Here is a 26,636-nt window from a genome sequence, read left to right as displayed (position 1 = left end):
CGGATCCATTCTGCCGCTAGTGCACGCGTGCCCCCGGACTACCGCTCCGGCACCTTTGACTATAGTGGGGGCGGGCCAGAGTTCCGGCGGCAGCACGGCAAACATGCCGAGAGGCAGCCAGAATAAAACAATAGATATAAGTGACTGACACTAGGTATGAGCAAATTTCATATTTTGAAATTCAAGTTCAGGTTCGGGTTGTAGTATAATGTGAATTGCATTATGGATTCCGTTACCATGGACCATAATGCAATTACATGACGGAATGCATAACGGAATTCTATGAGTCCTCTCCTGCATAACAGAAACCGGACGGATGTGTTATGCAGGCCATAGACTTCTATTATCACAGAATGGATAACGGAATGCCTATGCATTCCGTCATGGAATTGCGTTATGGTCCGTAATCCATAACGCAATTCAGATTATACAACAAATTTTGAAGTTCGCCCATCCCTAACTGACACCTATCTATGTAGGTACACTCATTTACAGAAGGAATGCTATAGATAACTGATAACACCTTCTCTGTGTATATCAGCGACTGACAGATATCTATGTAACTACACTCATTTACAGAAGGAATTCTATTGATAACTGATAACACCTCCCCTGTGTACAACTATCAGTGACTGACAGCCATCTATGTATACACATTTACAGAGGGAATGTTATCAATCACTGAAAAGACAGCCTACTTTGCTACTAAGCTCAAAAAGAGCAGAAATTTTAATATATAATTTACACATTTTACTCAATCTTTTCCCACAAAATTATATATCAAACGGCTCAGCTTCTCCTGCTCTATAAAATACTACAGATTACACAGCATTTGATGATGACTGATTCCTTTGAATGAATCACTTACCTCTATTTTTACTGGTGTACCAATTATCATAGTCCTTTCCTGAATATTCTCATTGAACTCTGGGCAATGGTCGTTAATGTCTAACACAGTAACAAACACTTCAGCTAAGCTGTACTTCCCTTCAGTGTCCTCGGCTTTAACATAAAAGTTATACTTTGAGTTTTCCTCAGCATCCAAGATGGCCCAAGGCTGTGTATAGATTATGCCAGTTGTGGGATGAATAAGAAAGCTGCAGGCAAAAAAAAACAACAATAAAACATATTTAGTCAGTGAAATGGGATTCCTAGTGCATTGTTAATTCAGTAGAGCAAATTATCTGGATAATATTGCACATCTTATGCTTCAGAAATACTTGGCTAGTATATTTGGAATGTCTTCAGGCCCTTTTTTCACATTTTGTTACATTCCGGCTAGTGTTGAGCGAAGCGAAGCATTCAAAGTGGAATTCGGGAGAGTGCAGGGAGACTTATTCTGCGTCAGTTTTATTTATTTATTACTACATTTACTTATTCTATATCAGCTGTAAACTAGAATATGTAATTCAATACCAATAAAATGGAAGCCTATATTATTCCAGTGCCAGTGTGCCAATCAATACCATCCAGTCTGCACCCCTTCGGGGGGTCAGGTCTTAATGATGACCATCCTCATAATTTTCTGGCTTTAATTCTTCCAAATCATCCTTCAAAGTCTCTACAGGTCCTTCTAAAAAAATTAGCATATTGTGATAAAGTTCATTATTTTCTGTACATTAGACTTTCATATATTTTAGATTCATTACACACCAACTGAAGTAGTTCAAGCCTTTTATTGTTTTAATATTGATGATTTTGGCATGCAGCTCATGAAAACCCAAATTTCCTATCTCAAAAAATTAGCATATTTCATCCGACCAATAAAAGAAAAGTGTTTTTAATACAAAAAAAGTCAACCTTTAAATAATTATGTTCAGTTATGCACTCAATACTTGGTCGGGAATCCTTTTGCAGAAATCACTGCTTCAATGCGGCGTGGCATGGAGGCAATCAGCCTGTGGCACTGCTGAGGTGTTATGGAGGCCCAGGATGCTTCGATAGCGGCCTTAAGCTCATCCAGAGTGTTGGATCTTGCGTCTCTCAACTTTCTCTTCCCAATATCCCACAGATTCTCTATGGGGTTCAGGTCAGGAGAGTTGGCAGGCCAATTGAGCACAGTAATACCATGGTCAGTAAACCATTTACCAGTGGTTTTGGCACTGTGAGCAGGTGCCAGGTCGTGCTGAAAAATGAAATCTTCATCTCCATAAAGCTTTTCAGCAGATGGAAGCATGAAGTGCTCCAAAATCTCCTGATAGCTAGCTGCATTGACCCTGCCCTTGATAAAACACAGTGGACCAACACCAGCAGCTGACATGAAACCCCAGACCATCACTGACTGTGGATACTTGACACTGGACTTCAGGCATTTTGGCATTTCCCTCTCCCCAGTCTTCCTCCAGATTCTGGCACCTTGATTTCCGAATGACATGCAACAGTCCAGTGCTGCTTCTCTGTAGCCCAGGTCAGGCGCTTCTGCCGCTGTTTCTGGTTCAAAAGTGGCTTGACCTGGGGAATGCGGCACCTGTAGCCCATTTCCTGCACACGCCTGTACACGGTGGCTCTGGATGTTTCTACTCCAGACTCAGTCCACTGCTTCCGCAGGTCCCCCAAGGTCTGGAATCGGTCCTTCTCCACAATCTTCCTCAGGGTCCGGTCACCTCTTCTCGTTGTGCAGCGTTTTCTGCCACACTTTTTCCTTCCCACATACTTCCCACTGAGGTGCCCTGATACAGCACTCTGGGAACAGCTGTATTCGTTCAGAAATTTATTTCTGTGTCTTACCCTCTTGTTTGAGGGTGTCAATGATGGCCTTCTGGACAGCAGTCAGGTCGGCAGTCTTACCAATGATTGCGGTTTTGAGTAATGAACCAGGCTGGGAGTTTTAAAAGCCTCAGGAATATTTTGCAGGTGTTTAGAGTTAATTAGTTGATTCAGATGATTAGGTTAATAGCTCGTTTAGAGAACCTTTTCGTGATATGCTAATTTTTTGAGATAGGAATTTGGGGTTTTCATGAGCTGTATGCCAAAATCATCAATATTAAAACAATAAAAGGCTTGAACTACTTCAGTTGGTGTGTAATGAATCTAAAATATATGAAAGTCTAATGTTTATCAGTACATTACAGAAAATAATTAATTTTATCACAATATGCAATTTTTTTTAGAAGGACCTGTATGTTCTAGAAAAGATAGCAAGATGCAGAGAGAGGAGCTGTTCCTGATGACATATTTGACATATTCTCATCGATATTAGATGATGTGGTAAAGGAGGAAAAGCAGATGTCAGAAGAAGGGCTACCACCTGTAGGGCAGGAGAGCACTGGGGTTGGAGAAGTGAGTACAGCCCCTGATTAAAGGTGCATTAAAGGTGTCGCACGGCCATTAACAATGAAGACAAACAATATAGTGTGGTCTTTATTATTAAATGAGAGGCAGCTGCGGGCAGCTCCGTGTGGCCGTACCCTAAGGCAGAGTGGCCTGGGTATACCTTATTTATAACGATTCATGACGAATTAACTCGTAATGAATCAAATTTCTTGTCAAACTTTGATGAAGGTGGCAAATAACATTTTTCAAAACCTCTCTTATCTCTAGTTATGGCCTTGTATTAAAATGTAAAACATCAAGTTTCCATCCAAAATCAAGTTTCCACTTTCAATCTGCTCTCTCTCAATACCCCATAAAGAAAAAGTGAAAACAGAACTTTACAAAATGTTAGAAAATGTCTTAAAAAGTAAAAACGTAGGGGGTCCTTTATTAAGACGCCAGTCTTAATAGCCCTTTAGCTGGCAGTGGATGAGCCGAATTAATGTAGAAGCGTCTGCCTCTAAACATCGATCGCCTGTCTAAATCTACGCCAGCTCCCTTGCTGGCATAGATTTAGACCATTTTCTATGCCTAAAGAGGTGTAAAAAATGGTACTGTGTCCCCTTTTTTAGACCTGGGCTTTGCACTGCAATCTGTGACAGATATACGTAAAAAAAAAGCCACTTGGATTTAACTAAGCAAATAGTTATGAGCCTCCTATTGGATAATTACTGCATGGGTGATTATCTTTCAGCTGGCAATAAGTTATTTAACCCCAACTGGTACAATGAGTTGCTTCTCATTTCTTAAACAACCATGTCGAAAGACACATCTCGTGGTCGTGGAAAAGATGTTAGTCTGTTTCAGAAGGGTGAAATCATTGGTATGCATCAAGCAGAGAAAACATCTAAGGAGATTGCAGAAACTACTTAAATTGGGTTAAGAACTGTCCAATGCATTATCAAAAACTGGAAGAATAGTGGGGATCCATCGTATTCAAGGAAGAAATGTGGCGGGGGAAAAAATCCTGAATGATCATGATCGGCGATCACTTAAATGTTTGGTGAAATCAAATCGAAGAAAAACAATGGTAGAACTCAGGGATATGTTTAATAGTGAATGTAAGAGCATTTCCACACACACAATGCGAAGGGAACTCAAGGGATTGGGACTGAACAGCTGTGTAGCCGTAAGAAAACCACTAATCAGTGAGGCAAACCAGAACAAAAGTATTACATTTTCTAGGGAGCATAAAGATTGGACTCTGGAGCAATGGAAGGTCATTTGGTCTGATGAGTCCAGATTTTCCCTGTTCCAGAGTGATGGGCGCATCAGGTTAAGAAGAGAGGCAGATGAAGTGATGCACGCATCATGCCTAGTGCCTACTGTACAAACCTGTGGGGGCAGTGCTATGATATGGGGTTGCTGCAGTTGGTCAGGTCTAGGTTCAGCAACAGTATGTGCTCCAAGAATTAGGTCTGCTGACTACCTGAACATACTGAATGACCAGGTTATTCCATCAATGGATTTTTTCTTCCCTGATGGCACGGGCATATTCCAGGATGACAATGCTAGGATTCATCGGGCTCAAATTGTGAAAGAGTGGTTCAGGGAGCATGAGACATCATTTTCACACATGGATTGGCCACCACAGAGTCCAGACCTTAACCCCATTGAGAATTAGGATGGGCTGGAAAAGGCTTTGCGCAGCAGTCAGACTCTACCGTCATTAAATGCAAGATCTTGGTGAAAAATGTATGCATCACTGGATGGAAATAAATCTTGTGACATTGCAGAAGCTTATTGAAACAATGACACAGTGAATGCGTGCCGTAATCAAAACTAAAGGCTTTTTTTGGGTGGCAACTTTGTATATCTGTTTGTAAATTACCCACAAAAATTTCACCTAGATATAAGTATTCAGACCGTTTACTATGGCAGTTAAAAAATTAGCTCTGGGGGGCTGACATGTCTCCTGATAATTATTGATTCCTTGATTGGAGTCCACCTGTGGTATATTCCGTTAACTGGACATGATTAAGAAAGACTCTCTCCTTCAGGCCTAACACCTGCAAATGCATATAGAACAAAAACCAAGCCATGAGGATGAAATAACTGCCTGTAGCACTTGGAGACAGGATTGTGTGGAAGCACAGATCTGAAGAAGAGTGTAAAAAAATCTACTGCACTGAAAGTTCCAAAGAGCACAGTTGCCTCCATAATTCTTAAATAGAAAAAGTTTGGAACAACTAGGACTCTTCCTAGAGCTGGATACCCCAGCTATGGGCCTATGCAGAGGTGATCAGGAACACAATATATTAGTAAAGATTTCAAACATTCTATTTTCTCATTATAGGGTATTGAGTGTTGAATGATAGGAATTTATTTTATTTTATTTAGCACAATGTCACAACATAAAATGTGTGAAAAATTAAAGTCTGCAGACTTTCCGAATGCATGGTATGTACTGTTGATCGAGCACCAAAGTGCTCTGGTGCTCAGGTGCTCAAGTAGAACACCTCAGGATGCTCGGGTGCCCTACTGAGCACTCGAGCACAATGGAAGTCAATGGGAGAACCCGAGCATTAAACCAGGCACCCCCTGCTCTTAAGAGCGGAGGGTGTCTGGTTCACATGAAAAGGTCAGAAATTGATGACAACACCACTGAAATAGTTCGGGAACAGAAGCGGGAGGATGTCTGGATGCATCTTGGACTCCCAGGTCGCTGCTAGGAACCATGTTGTCTGAGTAGTACGCCAATTTTACAGACTGACAATAATGCGCACAAAACCGAAGATAAAATTGATTTTAGAGGAACAATTGTTAGAAAACATTCTTTTCTGTATTTTTACTTGTATATAAAGAGCAAGTTCTGCCAAAAAATTTCAAGGAAGAGGCACTCCGATACAACCTGTATATCACATAAAGGAGGGTCTCATTCACATTGTGGTACAATTGCTCAGGTAGTGGGATTCTTACACTCATAAAGCCTATGCACTAAGTGAAAGGGCTGCCAAAAATTACAAGGAACTGGCACTCCAATACACCCTTTATTACACATAAAGGAGGGCATCATACACACCCTTGAAAAATTATGATTGATGGCCTGCTGGTGACCCTCAAAAACATTAGGCACAAGGGCCTGCTGGTGACCCTCAAAAACATTAAGGGAAAGGTCCTGCTACTGATTCTACCATCTAAAACATTAGAGGTGAGGGTCTGCTGCTGAGCTGACCATCTACAACATTAGGGGTGAGGGTCTGCTGCTGATATGACCATCAAAAACATTAGGTGTGAGGGTCTGCTGCTAAGCTGACTCTCTAAAACATTAGGGACGAGTGCCTGCTGCTGATCTGACCATCTAAAACATGGTTGAGGGTCTGCTGCTGAGCTGACCATCTAAAACATTAGGGGCAAGGGCCTGCTGCTGAGTTGACCATCTAAAACATTATGTGCGAGGGCATGCTGCTGATATGACCATCTAAAACATTATGTGCGAGGGCCTTCTGCTGAGCTGACCATCTAAAACATTAGGGGCAAGGGCCTGCTGCTGAGTTGACCATCTAAAACATTATGTGCGAGGGCATGCTGCTGATATGACCATCTAAAACATTATGTGCGAGGGCCTTCTGCTGAGCTGACCATCTAAAACATTATGGGCGAGGCCCTGCTGCCGAGCTGACCATCTAAAACATTAGGGGCGAGGGCCTGCTGCTGAGCTGACTCTCTAAAACATTAGGGGCGAGTGCCTGCTGCTGATCTGACCATGAAAAAAATTAAGGTTGAGGGCCTGTTGCTGATCTGACCATCGAAAAAATTATGGTTGAGAGCCTGCTGCTGAGCTGTCCATCGAAAAAAATTATGGGCGAGGGTCTGCTGTTGAGCTGACCATCGAAAAAATTATGGTTGAGGGCCTGCTGCTGAGCTGACCCTCTAAAACATTAGGAGCGAGGGCAGCCTAATAAGCATGTTGATATGATGGAGGAGGAGGACGAGAAAAGTAAGATTTAACCATATACCCTTTTTTGTGGTGGAAGGGGTGCATGGGAATACAGTGTATTCAATAGACCATTAAAGCCACATTTAAAGAGCCCCTTTATGCATTTTTATTTCTTTTTTCCCGGGGAGGAAGACGCAGCAGGATAGGGAGGGAGGGTTGCATTATGTAATTGTATTATACTGTTTATAATGTAAAACAGAATCAAAAGGATTGCTGAAGACCTGTATGAATTTCGTAAAAATAATAAAGATTATTTAAAAAAATAAAATAAAAAAATTAAAAGTGCCTTTATGTTCAGCCGCTTTCCTCTGGTGGAGTAGAGAAGTCAGGGGCAATCCAGGCCTTGTTCATTTTGATAAGAGTCAACCTGTCAGCATTTTAAGTAGACAGTTAGATGCGCTTATCAGTTAGTACGCCCCAGCAGCACTAAATACCCGCTCTGAGGCGTAGAGCGCCAGTTCATGATACGTGTCCAGCTTGGACACCCAATAGTTGTAAGGCACAGAGGGAAAAAGTGGCAGCTGGGGACTGAGTAACGGGGGACCGCCGCCGCAATCAGGCTGCGGAAAGCCTCAGTGTCCACAAGCCTAAATGGCAACATTCCAGGGCCAGCAATTTGGAAAGGTGCGTATTTAGTGCTATGGCCTGTGGGTGGGTGGCTGGGTATTTGCGCTTTCATTCTAAGGCCTGGGGTATGGACATCTGTATGCTCTGCTGGGACACAGAAGTGGATGTGATAGCTGATGGTGCTTGCAAAGGTCCAAGTGCAGGGCGGGAGGCATCCGGTGCTGCGTCTTGAACAGGGGATTTGGCCAGCACATAACACAGGGGAAGAGGAGGCAGTGTTGTGACCCACAGACACAGATTGTGGACCCAGTCGTTCGGCCCACCTATTAGGGTGCTTTGATGCCATGTGGCGGATCATGCTGGTGGTTGTGAGGTTGTTAGTGTTCACGCCCCTGCTAATTTTGGTATGGCACAGGTTGCAAATTACAATTTTTTTATCATCCGCACTTTCTTACCGCCAGACTGCGGAACACCTACCCCTTGGCAAGTGAGATTGGCTTTCCACCTTCCAAGGTTGGGTCAGTGATTTCATCGCCCACCACCTCCTCTTTCACTTCCTTACTCTGGTCATCCTCCTGACTTGTTGACCTAACAACCTCCCTTATTGACAACTGTGTCTCATCCTCAATCTCTTGAGACACTAATTGCCATTGACTTATTGGCAACTGTGTCACATCATTATCATCCACCTTGTGAAACACTAATTGCCGTCCCCCACCGTCATCTTCTTGTAACTGTGGATGCTCAAGAGTTTGAGCATCAGTGCACACGATCTATTCATGTCCCTCTTCAAGCAAGCTTTGGTGAGAGGCCTAAATCAAGGAATGGTGATAAAAAGAGCTCCTCTGAATATCCGAGTGTGGGATCACTTGTTTGGCAAGACTCTCCATGGTGGGATGAAGGAGGATCAGGGTGAGGATTCTGTTGACCAGAGTCTTGGCTACTGAGACTGGACTTTGTGGAAGACAGGGTGGTGCTTAACCGACTGGAAGCATTATCTGCTGCAATCTAACCGACCACCTGGTCACACTGGTCTGAGTTTGAGAGTGGTGTACTGCGCCGCCCTGCAAACTAGGACATGAAGCTAGGTATTCTGGATGAGTGTGTTTCTTGTGCTCTGGCAGCAGGCAAAGTTTCATCACGCCCGGGGCCACAGCCTCTGCATGCACCATCAGCAGCACAGCCAATTCCCCATCCCTTACTGCTCGCCTTCTGCATATTGCATATCTAAATTTTTGTAAGTGTATGCGCAAATAAATTAAACTGAATGTCACTGATATTTAGGGTGTGCAAACGTTATACAGGAGATGTAGCGCAGGTAATGTCACTGTCACCAGCAGCTAATAAAAAATAGGGAATGTCACAGCTATTTAGGATGCGCAAACGTTATACAGTAGATGTAGCGCAGGTAATGTCACTGCTGTCACCAGCGGCTAACGTTATACAGAAGATGTAGCGCAGGTAATGTCACTGCTGTCACCAGTGGCTAACGTTATACAGGATATGTAGTGCAGGCAATGTCGCTGCTGTTAACAGCGGCTAACGTTATACAGGAGATGTAGCGCAGGTAATGGCGCTGCTGTCACCAGCGGCTAGCGTTATACAGAAGATGTAGCGCAGGTAATGTCGCTGCTGTCACCATCGACTAACATTATACAGGAGATGTAGTGCAGGCAATGTCGCTGCTGTCACCAGCGGCTAACGTTATACTTGAGACGTAGCGCAGGTAATGTTGCTGCTGTCACCAGCGGCTAATGTTATACAGGAGATGTAGTGCAGGCAATGTCGCTGCTGTCACCAGCGGCTAACGTTATACTGGAGATGTAGCGCAGGTAATGTTGCTGCTGTCACCAGCGGCTAATGTTATACAGGAGATGTAGCGCAGGTAATGTCGCTGCTGTCACCAGCTGCTAACGTTATACAGGAGATGTAGTGCAGGCAATGTCGCTGCTGTCACCAGCGGTTAACGTTATACAGGAGATGTAGCGCAGGTAATGTCGCTGCTGTCACCAGAGGCTAACGTTATACAGGATATGTAGTGCAGGCAATGTCGCTGCTGTTAACAGCGGCTAACGTTATACAGGAGATGTAGCGCAGGTAATGTCGCTGCTGTCACCAGCAGCTAACGTTATACAGGATATGTAGTGCAGGCAATGTCGCTGCTGTCACCAGCGGCTAACGTTATACAGGAGATATAGCACGGGTAATGTCGCTGCTGTCACCAGCTGCTAACGTTATACAGAAGATGTAGCGCAGCTAATGTCGCTGCTGTCACCAGCGGTTAACGTTATACAGGAGATGTAGCGCAGGTAATGTCGCTGCTGTCACCAGCGGTTAACGTTATACAGGAGATGTAGCGCAGGTAATGTCGCTGCTGTCACCAGCGGCTATCGTTATACAGGAGATGTAGCGCAGGTAATGTCGCTGCTGTCACCAGCGGTTAACGTTATACAGGAGATGTAGCGCAGGCAATGTCGCTGCTGTCACCAGCGGTTAACGTTATACAGGAGATGTAGCGCAGGTAATGTCGCTGCTGTCACCAGAGGCTAACGTTATACAGGATATGTAGTGCAGGCAATGTCGCTGCTGTTAACAGCGGCTAACGTTATACAGGAGATGTAGCGCAGGTAATGTCGCTGCTGTCACCAGCAGCTAACGTTATACAGGATATGTAGTGCAGGCAATGTCGCTGCTGTCACCAGCGGCTAACGTTATACAGGAGATATAGCACGGGTAATGTCGCTGCTGTCACCAGCTGCTAACGTTATACAGAAGATGTAGCGCAGCTAATGTCGCTGCTGTCACCAGCAGTTAACGTTATACAGGAGATGTAGCGCAGGTAATGTCGCTGCTGTCACCAGCGGCTATCGTTATACAGGAGATGTAGCGCAGGTAATGTCGCTGCTGTCACCAGTGGCTAACGTTATACAGGATATGTAGTGCAGGCAATGTCGCTGCTGTTACCAGCGGCTAACGTTATACAGAAGATGTTGCGCAGGTAATGTTGCTGCTGTTGCCAGCGGCTAACGTTATACAGGAGATGTAGTGCAGGTAATGTCGCTGCTGTCACCAGCGGCAAAAAATTAATTACAGTCAATGTCACTAATATTTGGGATGTGGAAACGTTATACAGGAGAGATACAACAGGTAATGGCGCTGCTGTCACCAGCGGCTAAGAAAAAATTATAGTCAATGTCACAGATATTTGGTATGCGAAAACGTTATACAAGAGATGTAGCGCAGGTAATGCCACTGTCCGCAGCATCTACGGAAAAAGTACACTGGATGTCACAGATATTTTTAGGATGTGCAAACATTATGCAGGAGATGTAGCGCAGGTAATGTAACTGTCTGCAGCGAACACAGTCTACGTACGGAAAGAGTACACTGGATGTCACAGATATTTTTAGTATGTGCACACGTTAAACAGGAGATGTAGCACAGATAATGTCACTGTCCACAGCATCTACGGAAAAAGTACACTGGATGTCACAGATATTTTTAGGATGCGCAAACGTTTTACAGGAGATGTAGCTCAGGTAATGTAACTGTCTGCAGCGGACACCGACTACAGAAAAAGTACACTGGATGTCACAGATATTTTTAGGCCTGCACACACGTTACACAGGAGATGTAGTGAAGATAATGTCGCTGTTTTTAGCAGCCAAACAATTGCAAGCTATATAGCAGAGATTGCGCTAAAAATATATATTGCTGCCAGATACAACAATAGCCCTTAAAAGGACTTTTGGGTCTCTAACAATTGCACACAATTTAGTGCAGGTTGCGCTAAAAATATATATTGCTGCCAGACACAAAAATAGTCCTTAAAAGAACTTTTGGGTCTCTAACACCAACCCTGCCTAACAAAAAAAATAAAATAAAATTGAATAAATTCCCTACACTATCTGTCCCTTCTACAGCACAGCTCTCCCTGACTAATACTGAGCCGAACCACGTGTCATCAGGTGCTTTATACCAATCGATGACGCTTTCCGGCCAGCCAATCACTGTAATGCCAGTAACCAATGTGGCTACGGCATTACAGTGAGTGGCAGTACTTACTTGCACGTTTATTAGCTGCGTAGCAGCCAACAAACTTGTGGGATGGAGACTTAAGCATCGCGCTCGAGCACACGTGGTATTCGGATGAACACCACGATGTGCCGAGCATTGCGATGCTCGAGCTGAACTGGTGTTCGGCCGAGCATACTCAATCAACATTAATTGTATGGTCTATCTCACATTCATGGTATATGGTTCAGTTCTCTATTTTTACCCCTAAAATAGACCTCAAAAGCATTCCAATATCCTTATGTCGGAAAAGCCTTTCTTATTCACTAGGCTGGTATTTTGGGCTGCTTTTGGTGAAAATAAGTGACTATTAAAGTAGTTATATGTGGCCTTGCTGTTAGAGCAGCAAGTCATATTTCTTAATTAAAAAATGCTGTGGTGCATCTAATTTATTTATTAACTTTTTTATTTTTATTTTTTGGCGGGGAATGAAAAAAACCAATTCCAACATTTTACAGTGTTCAGCTTGATTTTAAAAGTGTTAACGTTATTATATGTGCATTTTTTGGTGCTTTTCTGTATCTAATATCAAAGCCTTTTTTCCTGTAAGAAATTCTCCCTCTGTCTAACCACCTAGAGGCCACGGTTGTAGCTGACTGCAGGATCTAATGGGTCAATAGGTCAGTAGCGTTCACAGAAGCACCGCTCAGCGCTAGCAAGTTCAGCTGCCGTATAAACAGCACTGAATGGATAACAGGGGTCTACTCTGGCATTTAAAATTGTCCCCAAGTGGTTAAGGTTTGTTGAATTTTGTTTACTCCAATTTTCACAATGCAAATACAATAGACTGTTGCGATATGCTAGCAAAACTGTTGACATTCACATTGCCGAGTGGTCAATGAAAATATAGAATAATACTGCTCCCAGCAGAGCATTGTGAACACACCACACATCTTGTGATATGTTAAACCAAGAGGATAGGTAGAGAAGAACAAATCTTTATTATTTTAAATTCTCAAGAATAACGAGGTACACCAGTATAACGAATAACAAAGAGACCAGTAGGGAGACAATTATTTAGGAAAGAGGTTAAATGGCTAGCCCATCTGAAGCTGTTCCAAGTGTGTAGTATATAATAATGTTCTGTATGAAAGTTCAGGGAAGAGGGAGTTGGACAGTTGTTTTTGTAAACAACTGATTGACTGTTGATGGTTGATATGGATCCACATAAGAGAGCAAGCAGTCAATTTGTGGACAGTGTCTGTGATGTACGCACTTTGGGGAATGTGTCAGCAGAAAATGACCTATTGTTTTAATGTCTTTTTGTTTAACATATTTATTTTTTATTTTTTGGTGACTTAAAAAAAAATTCCATGTCACTATAGGATATTTACAAAAAAAGTTGTACTGTATATAATCATGTATTTTTTACTCTGGCCTCTACACCTAAAATTTGTTTAGACTTCTTGTCTGTCCTTTTAGAGCAGCTACATGGGCCATAGACACAATGGACAGAAGATGATTCCATTGACTTCTTTGGGAGAATTTTCTAGGTGTGCTCTGTGACCTGTACAGAGGTCAAGAAAGAGCTGATAAGCTGTGATATCACCTATATAAGGGTTGATTCAGTGTTATTTATATAGAGGTGTTACTTATTGTAATTCAGCCTGATAATAGCTACTGAAAAGTTACCTGTTGAGAACAGGAAATCGTGACCTCTTATATGAAAATTGCAGGATTATATACTGTACATTTTTAAAATATAAGAAGTGACTAGTGATGAGCAAAGTATTAAAACATTCAATTTGCTTTGTGGCAAATTACTTCGTCATGAAGCGTATTTCTTTGTAAGTAGTGGGTGCAATGATGGAGCGGTGATTGAGCCGTACCCCGTCATTGTACCTCTCAGATGCCACATTCATAGCTGATCGCGGCATCTGTCATTGATATTACAGTGTAACATAAAGTAAAAATTAATAAAATCATACTTATCTCATCCATTTGATCGTGAAGAGCCAGCCGCCATCTTGATTGAAGATCTAGCACAAAATGTTGTGCAGCCGTAATTACTTAATTGCGCCGGCTGGCTTGGTGACTTGGTGACGTCATATGTCACCACACACTGGATTTTGTGCAGGATTTTCAATCAATGGCGTCAGCCGACGCTTAGCACTCAAACGGATGGGATTAGGTAAGTATGATTTTTTTACCACCATTTAGGGTAAATCGATTTGCTACTACGAAGCACGAGGAAATTCGGCTTTGCAACAAATCGAATTTCCCTGAAATTCAGATTGGATTCCACATCGTCTGGACCTATTTGCTCAACACTGAGGCCCCTTTCACATGGGCGAGTTTTCCGCGTGGGTGCAATGCGTGAGGTGAACGCATTGCACCCGCACTGAATCCGGACACATTCATTTCTATGGGGCTGTGCACATGAGCGGTGATTTTCACGCATCACTTGTGCATTGTGCGAAAATCGTAGCAAGCTCTATTTTGTGCATTTTTCTCGCAACGCAGGCCCCATAGAGGTGAATAGGATTGCATAAAAATCACAAACATCCGCAAGCAAGTGCAGATGCGGTGCGATTTTCACGCATGGTTGCTAGGAGACGATCGGGATGGAGACCCAATCATTATTATTTTCCCTTTCTTCAGGACCTGGGTAAAGGACCTGTGATGGCGTCTCTGCGCTCATCACATGGTCCGTCACATGATCCATCACCATGGTAAAAAAGATCATGTGATGGACCATGTGATGAGCGCAGTGACATCACCACAGGTCCTGAAGAAAGAAGGCAGAAGAGAAGCCGGGCTGCGCGAACAAGTGTATTAAGGTGAGTTAAATTATTTTTTATTTTTTTAACCCCTCCAGCCCTATTGTACTATGCATTCTGTATTAAGAATGCTGTTATTTTCCCTTATAACCATGTTATAAGGGAAAATAATACAATCTACAGAACACCTATCCCAAACCCGAACTTCTGTGAAGAAATTCGGGTTTGGGTACCAAACATGCCGATTTTTCTCACGCGCGTGCAAAACGCATTACAATGTTTTGCACTCAATCTGAAAAAACTTGCATTTTCCCGCAGCGCACCCGCATCTTATCCGGGCAAAAAACATGACACCCGTGTGAAAGAGGCCTAATAGTTACAGTGTTGTACCTCTAATAGAAGCTTACCACACAGATGCTCTGGGGCCTGTGGAGTAAGGGGGCCCATCCATGCAGGAAACCCCTGCCCCCAATTACACTTAGGGTACTTTCACACTAGCGTTTTTCTTTTCCGCCATAGAGTTCCGACCTAGGGGCTCAATACCGGAAAAGAACTCATCAGTTTTATCCCCATGCATTCTGAATGGAGAGCAATCCGTTCAGGATGCATCAGGATGTCTTCAGTTCAGTCTTTTTGACTGATCAGGACAGAGATAAAACCGCAGCATGCTACGGTTTTATCTCCGGCCATAAAAACTGAACACTTTCCTGAATGCCAGATCCGTATTGTATTGGAATGTATTGGTGCATTCAAAATACCGGAATGCCGGATCCGTCCTTCTGGTCTGCGCATGCTCAGACCGAAAAAAAGGTGAAATAAATAAATGCCAGATCCGTTTTTCTAGATGACACCGGAAAGATGGATCCGGCATTTCAATGCATTTGTAAGACGTATCAGGATCCTGATCAGTCTTACAAATGCCATCAGTTGGCATACTTTTTGACGGATCCAGGCAGGCAGTCCCGGCGACGGAACTCCTTCCGGATCACTCTGCTGCAAGTGTGAAAGTAGCCTTACATAGCTAGCTGGAAAAACCTAGCTAGCTGCAGAGAAAGACCTGCGATGATGTCATCATCATGTGATCAGGGCAGGGAGAGGGAGCTCAATGTGGAGAGGAAAAAGTGGTTAAGTGCCTGGGGAGCAGATTCTATCTTATCCCTGGAGGAGAGGTTAGTTGTCCTAGGATAGCCCATAACATCCTCATACTGGGAGTTGTAGTTTGGTCCTACTGTATTACCTTACATGAAATGTTCACTGATTCCCTATAATAACAATCTGGACATGCTGGGAGTTGTAGTTTTCTCCTCTTAAAATATCCACTGATGCTGTATTATAACAGTCCGGTAATGCTGGGGGTTGTAGTTCTCTCCTATTATCAGGGGCATCGTTAGGTCAAAACATTCGGGGCTTGAGCCCCGGATGTTTTGACCAGTGCCCCGAATGTTATGCTGGCAGGGCCGGCCGGCGCTCTGTCACTCCTGTGCTACACCGTCCCCATTGCTTTAACTCTAAAAAACTGTAATCCTAATCCGCTTGGCGCCTGCCCCGCAGACTTAACTTTTAACTTGAAATCAGCCGCAGCCGCCCGCTCATCTCTCACTAGATTCATACTGCAGCTCCGGTAACAGCAAGCAGTGAGGGCGGCACTTGCTCACTGACGTCAGGCGCCTGCTCCTCCCACTAAACGGCGCAGGCGTGTGACGTCAGTGAGTGAGCACCACCCGCACTGCCTGTTACTGGAGCTTACCGGCTGAGCCTGAGACTGAGTAAGACTAGAGATGACATAACAGCGTCATTCACAGATCCCCCACATAACAGCGTCATCCACAGATCCACCACATAACAGCGTCATCCACAGAACCCCCACATAACAGCGTCATCCACAGATCCCCCATAACTATGTCATACCCAGCCGCGTCAGCGGCTCATATGGGAAAATCCAAGCAAATAGACCTCTAGCACAATTCCCTTAAAATATTGCATCGCATATCGTTCTCGCAATTTGAAGAAAAAAAAACACACAGGAAATAGCTCCACAGGAAGTCTCTTTTCATTGGACACCTCAAGGCAGTTTTTCATTGGATGTCTCTGTTGTCAATCACACAAACGCGCGTATTACGAGCGTTTCCCAAATAGAAAAACGCCCCAAAATACGCCTCAAAAACGCCTGTAAAACACCTAATAAAAACGCCTGTAAAATGCGCTTACCAAATACGCTCAGGTGTGAACCAATCCTTATATCAGTTGAGATGAATTTAAGTTTGTGTCAGGTGGAGTTGACTACTTGGACAGGTCTCATAACCAAAGTTGGCAGATGTCATGTCGGCCATGTCATTCAGAAGCATACCTGAATTAAAGTTTCAGTTCAAAAAAGGCATTTTATTCCTCATTCACATTTGCATTGGAGGCTCGACTCTGAGCCTCCATTGTGATTTCTATGAAAAAAATATATATATGCTTCACTATTTTAGCATGTAAGATGACAAACTGATGGAAACCTAATGGACCCCATTATAGTTCAATGGGGTCCATCAGATGCCGTTTGTTACCATTATGCAGCAGACTGGAGCTTCTGTTATTTAAGGGTACTTTCACACTAGCGTCGCTGGATTCCGGCAATCTGCATGCAAACGGATACCATTTGTAGACGGATTCGGATGTGGATCTGTCTCACAAAGTATTGTGATACCGGATACGTCTCTCTGGTTGTCACCCAGAAAAACGGATCTGGTATTTATCTTTTTCACATTTTTAAAGGTCTGCACATGCGCAGACCGCAAAACCGAATCTGTTTTCCACTTAGGCCCAGATCCAGCATTAATGCAATTCAATGTAAAATAATGCCGGATCCGGCATTCCAGCAAGTGTTCCGGAATTTTGGACGGAGAAAATACTGAAGGATGCTGCGTTATTTTCTCCGTCCAATAACCGTACAGTGACCGAACTGATGCATCCTGATGCATACTGTACGGAATGCTCTCCATTCAGAATGCATTAGGATAAAACTGATCAGTTTTTTTCCGGTATTGAACCCCTAGGACGGAACTCAATAACGGAAAAGAAAAATGCTAGTGTGAAAGTACCCTAAGCTGTTTTCCTTGTCTTAGGATAAGGTCAAGCGCCTGTAGCTAGTTCAGCCCGATCGTTTAGCTTTAACCCCTTAAGGACATAGGATGTACCGGTACGCCATGTTTGCCGAGTCCTTAAGGACCCAGGGCGTACCGGTACATCCTGTGTAGTTTTGATCACTGCCGCACGGCCGGCAGTGATCGGAACGGGTGCTTGTTGAAATTATTCAGCAGGCACCCTGTGACAATGCCTAGGGGGTCCTGTGACCCCCCCCCCCCCCCCCCCCCCCCGCATTGCCGATCCCTACAAACCGCAGGTCAATTCAGACCTGCGGTTTTTAGCGCTTATGCAAGTTTCTGATCCGCAGGGATCAGAAACATCAAAGTGCCTATATTTCGATGTTAACCCCACCCTGCAGCCATCTGTGTTTTTGTGCCTGCAGGTGCAGCGGGGGGTGCGGGAGGCAGTTTGGAGGGCGGGTGCGCGATCTTCCGCCCGCCCCCGTTTATTCTCAGGACGACTGAGCGGTTGAATCAGAGTGTGAGATCATTGCTGACACTCTGATTCAAACGGCTGATATCTGTGCAGATGTCTGCCGTTTTAACCCCTTCCATGCCGCGGTCTGTAGGGACCGCTGTATGGAAGAGGTGAAGAGTGAGGGAGCTCCCTCCCTCTCCCATCAGGGGGCTGCTGTGCCTTTGTAGCCCCCGGACAGGATGGGGTCACAGGGGGAGGGAGCTCCCCTCCCTCCCCTTCCCCATCTGCTCAGTTGTGGCAGACGGGGAAGGTTCCCATGGCAACAGGACACCTTCTCAGGCATCCTGCTGTCCATGGTGCTAAAGGCATAGATCTGTTCAGACAAAGTGTAAGTAAAATACAGTACAATACACTATATAGGGTATTGTACTGTATTATACAGACATCAGACCCACTAAATATTCAAGAACCAAGTGGGTCTGGGTAAAAAAAAAAAAGAAAAGTGAAAAAAGTCAAAATAAGAAAAACGCATTTATCCCTGATTAAAAATTAAAAAAATAAAATTCCCTACACATGTTATATATCACCGGTTCCGTAACGACCCGATCTATAAAAGTCATGTTCCATTCCCCGCACGGTGAACGCCATAAAAAATAAAAAATTTAAACTATGATGAAATAGAAATTTTGCCCACCTTACTTCCTAAAAAAGGTAATAAAAGTGATAAAAAAAAGTATACGTATCGTATGTACGCCAAAATAGTAGCATTCAAACCGTCGTCTCATCCCTACATGAGACAATGGCCTGAAAAATAATAAAAAATATGGCTCTCAGACTATGGAGACACTAAAAAATGTTTTTGGGGTTTCAAAAATGATATTGTTGTGTAAAACTAGGGATGAGCGAACCCGAACTGTATAGTACCAAATTTTAGGGGTGTTCATGACACGGACCCGAACCTGAACATTTACTTAAAGATTCGGGTTCGTTGTTCGGCGATTCTATGGCACATTTTAAAAGGCTGCAAAGCAGCCAATCAACATGCGTCATACTACTTGCCCCACGAGGCCATCACAGCCATGCCTACTAGTGGCATGGCTGTGATTGGCCAGTGCAGCATGTGGCCCAGCCTCTATTTAAGCTGGAGTCACATAGCACTGCACGTCACTCTGCTCTGATTAGTGTAGGGAGAGGATGCAGCTGCTGTTAGGGCGAGATTAGGCAGGGATTAACTCAGCAAAAACACTTAATGAAGTGATTGATCTACAGCTGTGAATCATTCAACTTCTGCTAGTTAATTGCTCACTGTTTTGAGGCTGCCCAGAGCGTTTTTCTGTCACTTTTTTCTGGAGTGATCAGCGGCCATTTTGTGTCTTGTGGTGCGCCAGCACAAGCTAAGACCAAGTCCATTTAACCATCAATAGTATTTTTATTTATTTTTTTGCTATATCATACATCAGGGGCTTGGCTGTGCTTATTGTCACCCCTAGAAACTCAGGATAGAATTTTTTATATTTTATTGAGGGGTGAAATCTAAATCTGGTGTTCCAGCTGTGGCTAGCCAAGTGTAATACTGTCTGCTGTCTGGCAAAGTATATATTTTTTTCTGGGGTGAAATTCAATTGCCAAAATAGCAATACCCTAAATCTGGTGTTCCAGCTGTGGCAGGACAAGTTTTATAGTGTCCGTAAAAGCATAGCTTTTGTTCTGGGTTGAAATTAAATTGCCTAAATAGCAATACCCTAAATCAGTGGTTTCTGCTGTTGCAGGCCAAGTGTAAATCTGTCCGTAAAAGGGTATATTACACTCAGCGTGCATCTCCAAGTGTAAATCTGTCCATAAAAGGGTATATTACACAAAGTGTTAAATTACAATTGCTGAAAGCATAATCCTTTAATTTTGCACGCACTATTGTGCATCTCATAGTGCATTTCTGTCCGTAAAAGGGTATATTACACTCAAGGTGTAAATACAAGTGCTGATAGGGTCATCCTCAATAACTTCACATGCTAGTGTATTTCTTTCCTTTAACGGGTATATTACACTAAGTGTTAAAATACAAGTGCTCAAAGCATAATCCTATATATTTTTTCACACGCTACTGTGAATCTCCAAGTGTAATTCTGTCCGTAAAAGGATACCTTTCATCCAGGGCCTAAATACTAGGCCTACAATTGATATTCCCCTAAATCTGTGGTTATTGCTGTGCCTGTATTAGTATAATACAGTACGTAAATAGATAGCCAGATAGTGTTATGTGCCTGTAAAAAAAGGCCTGAATTTGAATTCAACACATTGGGCCAAATTTTTTTTCTTATTGTGGTGAACGGTAACAATGAGGAAAACATCTAGTAAGGGACGCGGACATGGTCGTGGTGGTGTTAGTGGACCCTCTGGTGCTGGGAGAGGACGTGGCCATTCTGCCACAGCCACGCGTCCTAGTGAACCAACTACCTCAGGTCCCAGTACCCGCCAGAATTTACATATTTGGTGGGGCCCAATGCCGTTCTAAGGATGGTAAGGCCTGATCAGGTACAGGCATTAGTCAATTGGGTGGCCGACAGTGGATCCAGTACGTTCACATTATCTCCTACCCAGTCTTCGACAGAAAGCGCACAACTGGTGCCTGAAAACAAAGCCCATCAGTCTGTCACATCACCCCCATGCATATCAGGGAAACTGTCTGAGCCTCAAGTTATGCAGCAGTCTCTTATGCTGTTTGAAGACTCTGCTGGCAGGGTTTCTCAAGGGCATCCACCCAGCCCTTCCACCTAGCCCTTCCCCAGCGGTGGAAGACATAGAATGCACTGACGCACAACCACTTATGTTTCCTGATGATGAGGACATGGGAATACCACCTCAGCACGTCTATGATGATGACAAAACACAGGTGCCAACTGCTGCGTCTTTCTGCAGTGTGCAGACTGAATAGGAGGTCAGAGAAGAAGACTGGGTGGAAGACGATGCAGGGGACGATGAGGTCATAGAGCCCACATGGAATAAAGGTCGTGCCACTGACTTTCAGAGTTCAGAGGAAGAGGCAGTGGTGAGACCGAGCCAACAGCGTAGCAAAAGAGGGAGCAGGGGGCAAAAGCAGAACACCCGCCGCCAAGAAAGTTTGCCTGCTACTGGCCACCACCACTTGGGACCGAGCACCCCAAAGGCAGCTTCAAGGAGTTCCCTGGTGTGGCAGTTCTTCAAACAATGTGCTGATGACAAGACCCGAGTGGTTTGCACGCTGTGCCATCAGAGCCTGAAGCGAGGCATTAACGTTCTGAACCTTAGCACAACCTGCATGACCAGGCATCTGCATGCAAAGCATGAACTGCAGTGGAGTAAACACCTTAAAAACAAGGAACTCACTCAGGCTCCCCCTGCTACCTCTTCTGCTGCTGCCTCGGCCTCTTCCTCTTCCTCGGGAGGAACGTTGGCACCTGCCGCCCAGCAGAGCGATGTATCACCAACACCACCACCTCCGTCTCCAAGCATCTCCACCATGTCACACGACAGCGTTCAGCTCTCCATCTCACAAACATTTGAGAGAAAGCGTAAATTCCCACCTAGCCACCCTCGATCCCTGGCCCTGAATGCCAGCATTTCTAAACTACTGGCCTATAAAATGCTGTCATTCAGGCTGGTGGACACAGACAGCTTCAAACAGCTCATGTCGCTTGCTGTCCCACAGTATGTTGTTCCCAGCCGCCACTACTTCTCCAAGAGAGCCTTGCCTTTCCTGCACAACCAAGTATCCGATAAAATCAAGTGTGCACTGCGCAACACCATCTGTGGCAAGGTCCACCTAACTACAGATACATGGACCAGTAAGCACGGCCAGAGACGCTATATCTCCCTAACTGCACACTGGGTAAATGTAGTGGCGGCTGGGCCCCAGGCGGAGAGTTCTTTGGCGCACGTTCTTCCACCGCCAAGGATTGCAGGGCAACATTCTTTGCCTCCTGTATCCTCTTCCTCCTACTCAGCTTCCTCCTCCTCTTCTTCCACCTGCTCATCCAGTCAGCCACATACCTTCACCACCAACTTCAGCACAGCCTGGGGTAAACATCAGCAGGCCATTCTGAAACTCATATGTTTGAGGGACAGGCCCCACACAGCGCAGGATTTGTGGCGGGGTATTGAACAACAGACCGACGAGTGGTTGCTGCCGGTGAGACTCAATCATATGTACCCTAAAATAGTACCAAAAAACTGCCACCTTATCCCGTAGTTTCCAAAATGGGGTCATGTTTTTGGAGTTTCTACTCTAGGGATGCATCAGGGGGCTATAAATGGGACGTAAATAAACCAGTCCAGCAAAATCTGCCTTCCAAAAACCACACAGCGTTCCTTTCCCTCTACGCCCTGACATGGGGCCGTACAGTGGTGTATGACCACATATCAGGTGTTTCTGTATACTGCAGAGTCAGGGCAATAAATATAGAGTTTGGTTTGGCTGCTAACCCTTGCTTTGTTAGTGGAAAGAATTGATTAAAATGGAAAATTTGGCAAAAAATTTAAATTCTGGAATTTCATCTCCATTTGCCATCAACTCTTGGGGAACACCTAAAGGGTTAATAATGTTTCTAAAATCAGTTTTGAATACCTTGAGGGGTGTAGTTTCTAGAATGGGGTCAATTTTGGGTGGTTTCTATTATTATGAAAGCCTCACAAAGTGACTTCAAGATTTGCATCTAAACTTCTAAGTCTTGTAACGTCCCCAAAAAATAAAATGGCATTCCCAAATTGATCCAAACATGAAGTAGACATATGGGGAATGTAAACTAATAGCTATTTTTTGAGGTATTACTATGTATTATAGAAGTAGAGAAATTGAAACTTCGAAATTTGCAAATGTTTCCCAAATTTTGGTAAATTTTTTATTTTTTTATAAATAAAAATGATTTTTTTTTACTCCATTTTACCAGTGTTATGAAGTACAATATGTGACAAGTAAATATGGATAAGTAAAAGTGTTTTAAAGTTATCACCAGATAAAGTGACACTGGTCAGATTTGTAAAAAAATTGGGTTGTCTGAGTTCTGAAAAAAAATAATATAGCACTGAAAATCTGATATATAACTGAGCTAAGCAAGTTTTATGCAAAAAATATATATATATATTTCCTCATTTCCCTGGTTCTTTTTCTGGCCCTTTGTTTACTTGCATTAAAAACAATCTCTGCCCCTCCCCCTGCTCTGCTAAGGGAGTGAATACAAGTACTGCCCTGAGTGACATGTCTACCTGCTGGGAGACTCTGCAGCATGTTGTATGTGTAGGATTACAAGTCCAAGCTGTATAATGACACTGCTAAGGGAGTGAATACAAGAGCTGCCCTGAGTGCTGGGAGACTCTGCAGCATGTTGTATGTGTAGGACTACATGTCCCACCTGTATAATGACACTGCTAATACACACAGGATCTTCCCCCCTACCTTCTTGTGCAATGTTCTCTCTAGTATGTCAGTTTCTGTGCCCAGAATTGTCTCCTCACTGCCTGCAGAGCTGTGCAGCTGAAGGGGTTAAGAATCCTAGCAGAGAGTAGACTGCAGTGAAGGGGGGGGGGGGGGGGCGTGGCCAGCACAGTGACGTCTCCTTTACAGGCTTGTAAACGACCTTTATCAGAGCAGGGAGAGAAGCTGACATCACAGGTCATGTGACCCTCAGTGAAATCTGAGAAACCAGCCACTGGAGATAAAGGGAGTGAATTGGAAAGCTGTTACATTTGCTTCGTTAGGAACATAGAAAGAACAAAAAAATAACTGGATAACCCCTTTAAGGTGAAATAGGGCTGAGTTTATTCTGAGACATTACCTCCGGAACCCACACTTATCTCTAGAATGGGTACCCCAAATTGAATGAGGGTACACCACCCAAGCATGGCCACCCTCCATTCACTTCTATGGGAGTTCCAAAAATAATTGAGCTCCTTCTCTGCCATTTTCAGAACTCCCACAGAGTTGAATAGAGTGGTGGCTGTGCATGCGTTGTGTTCTCTCCATTCACTTCGATGGGAGTTCCGGAAATAGCTGAGTGCAGTGTGCTCTTCCTCCCTTTGGTGGCCCTGTGCTAGAGATAGGTGTGGGTTTCAGAGATGGGACACACACCTATATGACATTGGTGGCATTTCCTAGCTATATGCCACCCAATCTCTCAGATGACACAACCCCTTTAATTTAATGAAGTAGAACAATGGAAATGGTTAGTACAGATGTGAACAAACCTGTAGAGGCACAGTTATTAAGACCAGAGTTTTAGACACCGGTCTTAATAAAGCCCCATAGCTGGCGGAGGATCCGCAGAAGTTATGAAGAGGCGTCGGCCCATCCCCTTCCCTAATGACTTATTTAGATCTGGCATGAGCTGGGAAAAGTCGCAGATAGCGGTGCAATTAACCGTTGTGCCACCATTTGCACCTGAAATACGCCTAATAAAGGCATATTTCAGTATAGTAAATGACCCCATTAGGCCCCTTTCACACAGGCGTTGTGGGAAAATGTGCGGGTGCGTTACTGGAACACCCGCGATTTTTCTGCGCAAGTGCAAAACATTGTAATGCGTTTTGCACTCTCGTGAAAAAAATCGCGCATGTTTTGTACCCAAACCGGAACTTCTTCACAGAAGTTCAGGTTTGGGATCGGGGTTCTGTAGATTGTATTATTTTCCCTTATAACATGGTTATAAGGGAAAATAATAGCATTCTGAATACAGAATGCATAGTCAAATAGCGCTGGAGGGGTTAAAAATAAATAAAAACATTTAACTCACCTTAGTCCACTTGTTCGCGTAGCCGGCATCTCCATCTGTCTCCTTTGCTAAACAGGACCTGGGGTGAGCATTAATTACATGAATAGGACCTGTGATGACGTCACTCCAGTCATCACATGGTCCGTCACATGATCTTTTACCATGGTGATGGATCATGTGATGACCGGAGTGACGTCATCACAGGTCCTGTTCATGTAATTAATGCTCACCCCAGGTCCTGTTCAGCAAAGGAGACAGAAGGAGATGCCGGGCTACGCGAACAAGTGGACTAAGGTGAGTTAAATAATTTTATTTATTTTTTTAACCCCTCCAGCGCTATTTGACTATGCATTCTGTATTCAGAATGCTATTATTTTCCCTTATAACCATGTTATAAGGGAAAATAATAATGATCGGGTCTCAATCCCGATCGTCTCCTAGCAACCGTGCCTGAAAATCCCACCGCATCCGCACTTGCTTGCGGATGCTTGCGATTTTCACACAACCCCTTTCATTTCTATGGGCCTGCGTTACGTGAAAACCGCTGAATATAGAGCATGCTGTGATTTTCACGCAACGCACAAGTGATGCGTGAAAATCACCGCTCATGTGAACAGCCCCATAGAAATGAATGGGTCGGTATTCATTGCGGGTGCAATGCGTTCAACTCACGCATCGAATCCGCACGGAATACTCGCCTGTGTGAAAGGGGCCTTAGTCTTCAAATCAGGCCAAGCCAAGTGCATCACACAAGCCTATGTGTATGTATTATTACTTTTAAAATGAATACATAGTACTGTTAAAAACAAACAGTTAAACATTACTTTTGGAAATGCAGAATAGCTATGAAATTTGCAGATGCCTCATCCCCCGGCTAACTTCCTAAACATGCTAAATTACATTAACACAATGTTCACTGTCGAAAGAAAAAAACAGCATGTCTATATTTAGTATTGCCACCTTTAAAAAGTGAGAAAATCTGAATAAGTTGCCACAATTATTTGCTCTTCCCCTCCATGGATGCAGTTGGAGCAGCTGTCATATTCAGTTATCGGCATTCCAGCTGCGTAGACAGCCCTCCCCCACTCTGATCCAATTAACAGCTTGTTCCAAGGTTTTAGCGAGAAAATACATTTCAGTCACAAGTGAATAGCAGTGCGGTACATGTGCTTGTAAGAAAACCAAAGCATATTTAATCACTAAGAAATCCACCTTATGGGGCAGTGATGTTATGGAAATCTAACGTAGACAAGTGGATATATAAAGATTTTTTCCTCCTAAGAGCACTGCTATGCAGCTATAAATGATGAACATCTGCAGCGTCCCACTACGTTTGTGTGGGCACTGCTTAAAAGCACTTTTTATCTTAACAATTGTATTGTGCGGTATTGTATGACTTTCTATTAATATATCTGCAAGATCCCTGTTACCAGGCAGATTAGGTGTATATTTATACATCCCACCACTAGATGGGGATAAAACTTAGGTTCCATATATACCTAGGTCAGGCCTAGTGAGAGGAGAAGGAGATCAGACCAGAGTGGAGTTCAGGGTTGAGAATGGATGCAGATCTGAGGAGATCAGATTAGATTAGTGGGAGAGAATGCAGAGTGAAGACTCCATGACACAGATTAGTGAGTGGAGCCAACTTCGCTATGAGGTGATACTAAGATGTGAAGCGCAGAAGAGCGTTTTCCTTCTGTGGCCGGACTATACACTTGCATCCCTGACCAGTAG

General features: G+C 43.9%; 1 protein-coding gene across 1 annotated transcript in view; it reads right to left on the bottom strand.

Annotated features, from left to right (window-relative positions):
- CDHR1 (cadherin related family member 1) overlaps positions 1-26,636 on the bottom strand; it is a 181,057-nt gene that overhangs the window by 12,242 nt on the left and 142,179 nt on the right. The window contains exon 15 of the mRNA XM_044300029.1: positions 869-1,097. Coding sequence (XP_044155964.1) covers positions 869-1,097 — 229 coding nt within the window. The remainder of the gene's footprint in view (positions 1-868; positions 1,098-26,636) is intronic.

Source organism: Bufo gargarizans, chromosome 6 (assembly GCF_014858855.1).
Source record: "Bufo gargarizans isolate SCDJY-AF-19 chromosome 6, ASM1485885v1, whole genome shotgun sequence".
Lineage (NCBI taxonomy): Eukaryota > Metazoa > Chordata > Amphibia > Anura > Bufonidae > Bufo > Bufo gargarizans.
This window is presented reverse-complemented; position numbering and strand designations above follow the sequence as displayed.